Below are 4,686 nucleotides of genomic sequence, written 5' to 3' on the forward strand. Positions count from 1 at the left end.
CAGTAAGTGTTCATCTGGAGATATTACTGCAGTTATTCTGACGCTTACTTGATCAAAATCAGTCAAGATTTGACACGAGAAGCTCCAGCTGAAGCTGGACGCTTGTACAATTACACTAAAAGAGCTTTGACTGGATAAAACACTCAATCAGAGACAGAAGATGTGGAGATTGAGTGAAACAGGTTTTTCAGTTGATCATTTAGAGGTCTTTTGTGTATTAAAGTAGCTTTATAAGGTTGTCGTTGTGTGTTTCAGTGCGTAAGTCGGTGCGTAAGTCCACGAGCGAGCACACGCGGCAGACGAACGAGCGTCTGCAGGAGCGTCAGCTGGAGGCACCGCGCAAGAGGAGAGGAGCTCTGAGTGAAACACGACTGCGACGAGTGTGTGCTCAGATGACACTGTGTGTGTGTTTCAGAAAACTACGAGCGTTTAGAGGCTGATAAGAAGAAGCAGGTTCATAAGAAGAGACGGTTTGAAGGGCCGAGCATCCGCTATCATTCAGTGCTGATGCCGCTCATCCCAGACGCACACATGAAGGAGGAGAACGTGGATGTGGAAGGGTAAATTTATACATAATGAATTGTAACTCATAATAATTATGCTAAATTGCTATTACTGTAAAACAGTAGCTTGTTCCTGGAAAGCTGCTGAAAGAAGAATAGAGTTAAGGTCTGTTATTATTATCATGCTGTAACGTTTGTAAGATGCAAACGTGTTACTACTATTAATTTGGTATAAACTAATATAATAATAAAGGGATTCACAGAGGTTTAGCTAAAATATTTACCTGAATATTGTATTTCCTGAGATTTTAAGTCAATATTATTTAGCATTATCGCATATTCACGGTTCTCTGATGTCGGTTAATGGTCACATGACGTGCAGCTAAACAGATAAAATATTTAATCTTTTTATAGTGAGTGTTTAATTATGTTTTTTGCTTAACTAAGAACCTAAATGGAACCTAAAATAAAAGTTTAACCCCTCGCTCTGAGTTTGCATGTTTTAATGTCCACATGTTCTTTTTCAAGAAATTACTGTAGCATTTCTATCATAAAGAAATGGCCAAATATTAACGATTGAGTGGACTTTTGAAGTAAATGTTGTTTAGTCTATATTAAATATGGATTACGTCGTGCTGTAAAGTTAAAAACTATCAGGCCGCTGGCGCCCTCTGCAGGCGTTTGATATAATATAGTACATGTTACAATAATATTGTTTTATTACATTTATGTATTTGTTTTTTACGAATTATTATTGCCTCACTGCTATTATATATAGATTTTTAAGTCATTTTCAAGTCTATTGTTCGCCTAGGTTCATTTTTATTACAAAAAAAATTGCAGATTAATCGTCAGAATAATTGACTGATTTCTCGATGACCAAAATAATCATTAGTGACAGACACTGCTTCATATGAGCAAGATGCATGATGGTAAGACTTTCTCATCTCCTGTTATATAGGCTGGACCAGGACACGCCCCAAGCCACACCCACTTCTTCATCCTCCGCTCAGGGGGCGGGGTCTCTGTGCTCTCGCACATACATCACCTTCAGCGACGATGAGGCGTTTATCTCCGCCTTCCCGCCGTCGGCTCGCTCTAGCCCCGCCCAACCTGTTCAGGAGGTGTGTCCTGTTACCCATAAACCCGCTCTGTATCGCGACCCCGTGACGGACATCCCCTACGCCAACGCCCGAGCCTTCCGGATCATCCGCGAGGCTTACCAGAAATACATCGCGGCGCACGGTTTTCCCAACGCTTCTGGAAGCTTCAGCGGCAACAGTGACGTCAGTGATTCGCCGGCAGCGACCGCCAAGAGCACACGACCGAAAGCCGTCGTCAAACACACCGTAGTCACCACCTAGATGCACCTTAACGACTGCTTTTGAGTGTTTAAATCCACATGACTCAGGTTTGACTGTGTTTGAGGACATTTTTTGATAAATTCAGGCAAAACTGTCAGAATGAACACTTTACAATAAGGTTTCATTTGTCAACATGAACTAGCAATGAACAATACTTCTTCTGCATTTCTGTATCTTCGTTAATGTTAATTTACTAACATTAACTAATACATATATTAATAAATGCTGATAATTGCTCATTGTTAGTTCATGTCAACTAATGTGAACAAATGAGACCGTATTGTAAAGTGTTACCGTACAGGTCTCAACTGAATCACATTCAGTGATTCAAAGCTTCAGAGTGACTCTGAACGACTCGGATCCGCTGATGGAGGACCGATTCAGCTGTTGATTTATGATCGCATCACCAGCACTGGCTCTGTTCATTTTCTGATTTCTCCTTTTGTATTTTCCAGGGTTTTAGTCCAAAAATGGCAATAAAAATGGCAATAAAGAACTCAAGAGTGATTACCTCTTTTTTTCACCCTAGTATGATCCTCTGGATCCTCCAATGGATGCTCTGCAGTGAATGGGTGCCGTCAGAATGAGAGTCCAAACAGCTGATCGAGGGCATTCTAAATTTTTGCTATGCAGTTGCTAGGGTGTTGTAAGTAGTTGCTATGCAGTTTATGTGGTATCCTGAATAGTTGGTAATTTGGTTGCTAGGGTGTCCTAAGTAGTTGCTTTGCGGTTGCTAGGGTGGTCTACGTTGTTGCTATGCAGTTGCTAGGGTGTTCTGTGGAGTTGCTATGCCATCTCTAGGGTGTTCTAAGTAGTTGCTATGCAGTTGCTAGGGTGTTCCAGGTAGCTGCTAGGTTGTTTCTATATGGATGCTATGCAGTTACTAGTGTATTTAGGATGGTTGCCTGTTTATTTGGGGGAAAAAGAGAGGAAACGGTGTGATCGGAGGAGATATGTCACTTCTGCTTTCTGTCTCTCTCACACACTTCAACTCTGAGTTTCAGACTCAAATCTCCCTCTCCAGAGATGTTTCATATCATTCAGGGTGTTGAAAGTGTGAGAATAAGAACACAAACTAACCTGAAAATAGTACGTCTAAGCTTCACGTCATCTTCAAACATAAGGTTTGAGATTAAATGAGATCAATGAGATTAAATGGAAAGCTTCCAAAGTTTGCAATCGAAAGTCAAAACTCATCAGTTTCTCTCTAGATCACATGATCTGATCAGTCTGTATCTCAATCATTCTTCCTGATTCACATTTAACAAATAAACGGAACTGAATTCAGATTGAAATGATCTGGAATGTGGTTTCTATGAAAGGTTGCTAGGGTGTTGTAAGTAGTTGCTATGCGGTTGCTGGGTGTTCTAAGTAGTTGCTATGCGGTTGCTGGGTGTTCTAAGTAGGTTGCTATGCGGTTGCTGGGGTGCTCTGAGTAGTTGCTATGCGGTTGCTGGGGTGCTCTGAGTAGTTGCTATGCGGTTGCTGGGGTGCTCTGAGTAGTTGCTATGCGGTTGCTGGGGTGCTCTGAGTAGTTGCTATGCGGTTGCTGGGGTGCTCTGAGTAGTTGCTATGCGGTTGCTGGGGTGCTCTGAGTAGTTGCTATGCGGTTGCTGGGGTGTCTAAGTAGTTGCTATGCGGTTGCTGGGTGTTCTAAGTAGATGCTATGCGGTTGCTGAGGTGTTCTAAGTAGATGCTATGCGGTTGCTGGGTGTTCTAAGTAGATGCTATGCGGTTGCTGAGGTGTTCTAAGTAGATGCTATGCGGTTGCTGGGTGTTCTAAGTAGATGCTATGCGGTTGCTGGGTGTTCTAAGTAGATGCTATGCGGTTGCTGGGTGTTCTAAGTAGATGCTATGCGGTTGCTGGGTGTTCTAAGTAGATGCTATGCGGTTGCTGGGTGTTCTAAGTAGATGCTATGCGGTTGCTGGGTGTTCTAAGTAGATGCTATGCGGTTGCTGGGTGTTCTAAGTAGTTGCTATGCGGTTGCTGGGTGTTCTAAGTAGTTGCTATGCGGTTGCTGGGTGTTCTAAGTAGTTGCTATGCGGTTGCTGAGGTGTTCTAAGTAGATGCTATGCGTTTGCTGGGGTGTTCCGAGTAGTTGCTATGTGGTTGCTAGGGTGTTCTAAGTAGTTGCTATGTGGTTGCTGGGTGTTCTAAGTAGTTGCTATGCGGTTGCTGGGTGTTCTAAGTAGATGCTATGCGGTTGCTGGGTGTTCTAAGTAGTTGCTATGCGGTTGCTGGGCGTTCTAAGTAGTTGCTATGCGGTTGCTGGGTGTTCTAAGTAGTTGCTATGCGGTTGCTGGGTGTTCTAAGTAGATGCTATGCGGTTGCTGGGTGTTCTGAGTAGTTGCTATGCGGTTGCTGGGGTGTTCTGAGTAGTTGCTATGCGGTTGCTGGGTGTTCTAAGTAGTTGCTATGCGGTTGCTGGGTGTTCTAAGTAGTTGCTATGCGGTTGCTGGGTGTTCTAAGTAGTTGCTATGCGGTTGCTGAGGTGTTCTAAGTAGATGCTATGCGGTTGCTGGGTGTTCTAAGTAGATGCTATGCGGTTGCTGAGGTGTTCTAAGTAGTTGCTATGCGGTTGCTGAGGTGTTCTAAGTAGATGCTATGCACAGAGCACGCCCCAGTGACAGCTTTTGTACCTTTTTTTCTGAGAGTGTATCAGCAGAAACACACATACCTGCTGAATCATCTTACCTGTTGTTGCTGAGTGAGAGTGTTTAGCTGTGATGTGTGTGAGTTTGTCGTAGAGTGCGTCTGTCAGCTGAGTTTACATCCGTTTCCACAAAGAACTCACACACACACACACACACACACACTC

General features: G+C 43.4%; 1 protein-coding gene across 1 annotated transcript in view; it reads left to right on the plus strand.

Moving 5' to 3' along the window:
* LOC107712290 (vacuolar protein sorting-associated protein 72 homolog) overlaps window positions 1-2,376 on the plus strand; it is a 4,226-nt gene extending 1,850 nt beyond the window's left edge. Inside the window, 3 exon segments of the mRNA XM_074560081.1 lie at window positions 256-410; window positions 412-560; window positions 1,465-2,376. Of these exon segments, the coding sequence (XP_074416182.1) occupies window positions 256-410; window positions 412-560; window positions 1,465-1,867 (707 nt within the window). The 3' untranslated portion in view covers window positions 1,868-2,376.
* The last annotated feature ends 2,310 nt before the right edge of the window (window positions 2,377-4,686 follow it).

The sequence above is a fragment of the Sinocyclocheilus rhinocerous genome, unplaced genomic scaffold (genome assembly GCF_001515625.1).
Source record: "Sinocyclocheilus rhinocerous isolate Xijiao unplaced genomic scaffold, SAMN03320098_v1.1 scaffold3283, whole genome shotgun sequence".
Taxonomy (NCBI): domain Eukaryota; kingdom Metazoa; phylum Chordata; class Actinopteri; order Cypriniformes; family Cyprinidae; genus Sinocyclocheilus; species Sinocyclocheilus rhinocerous.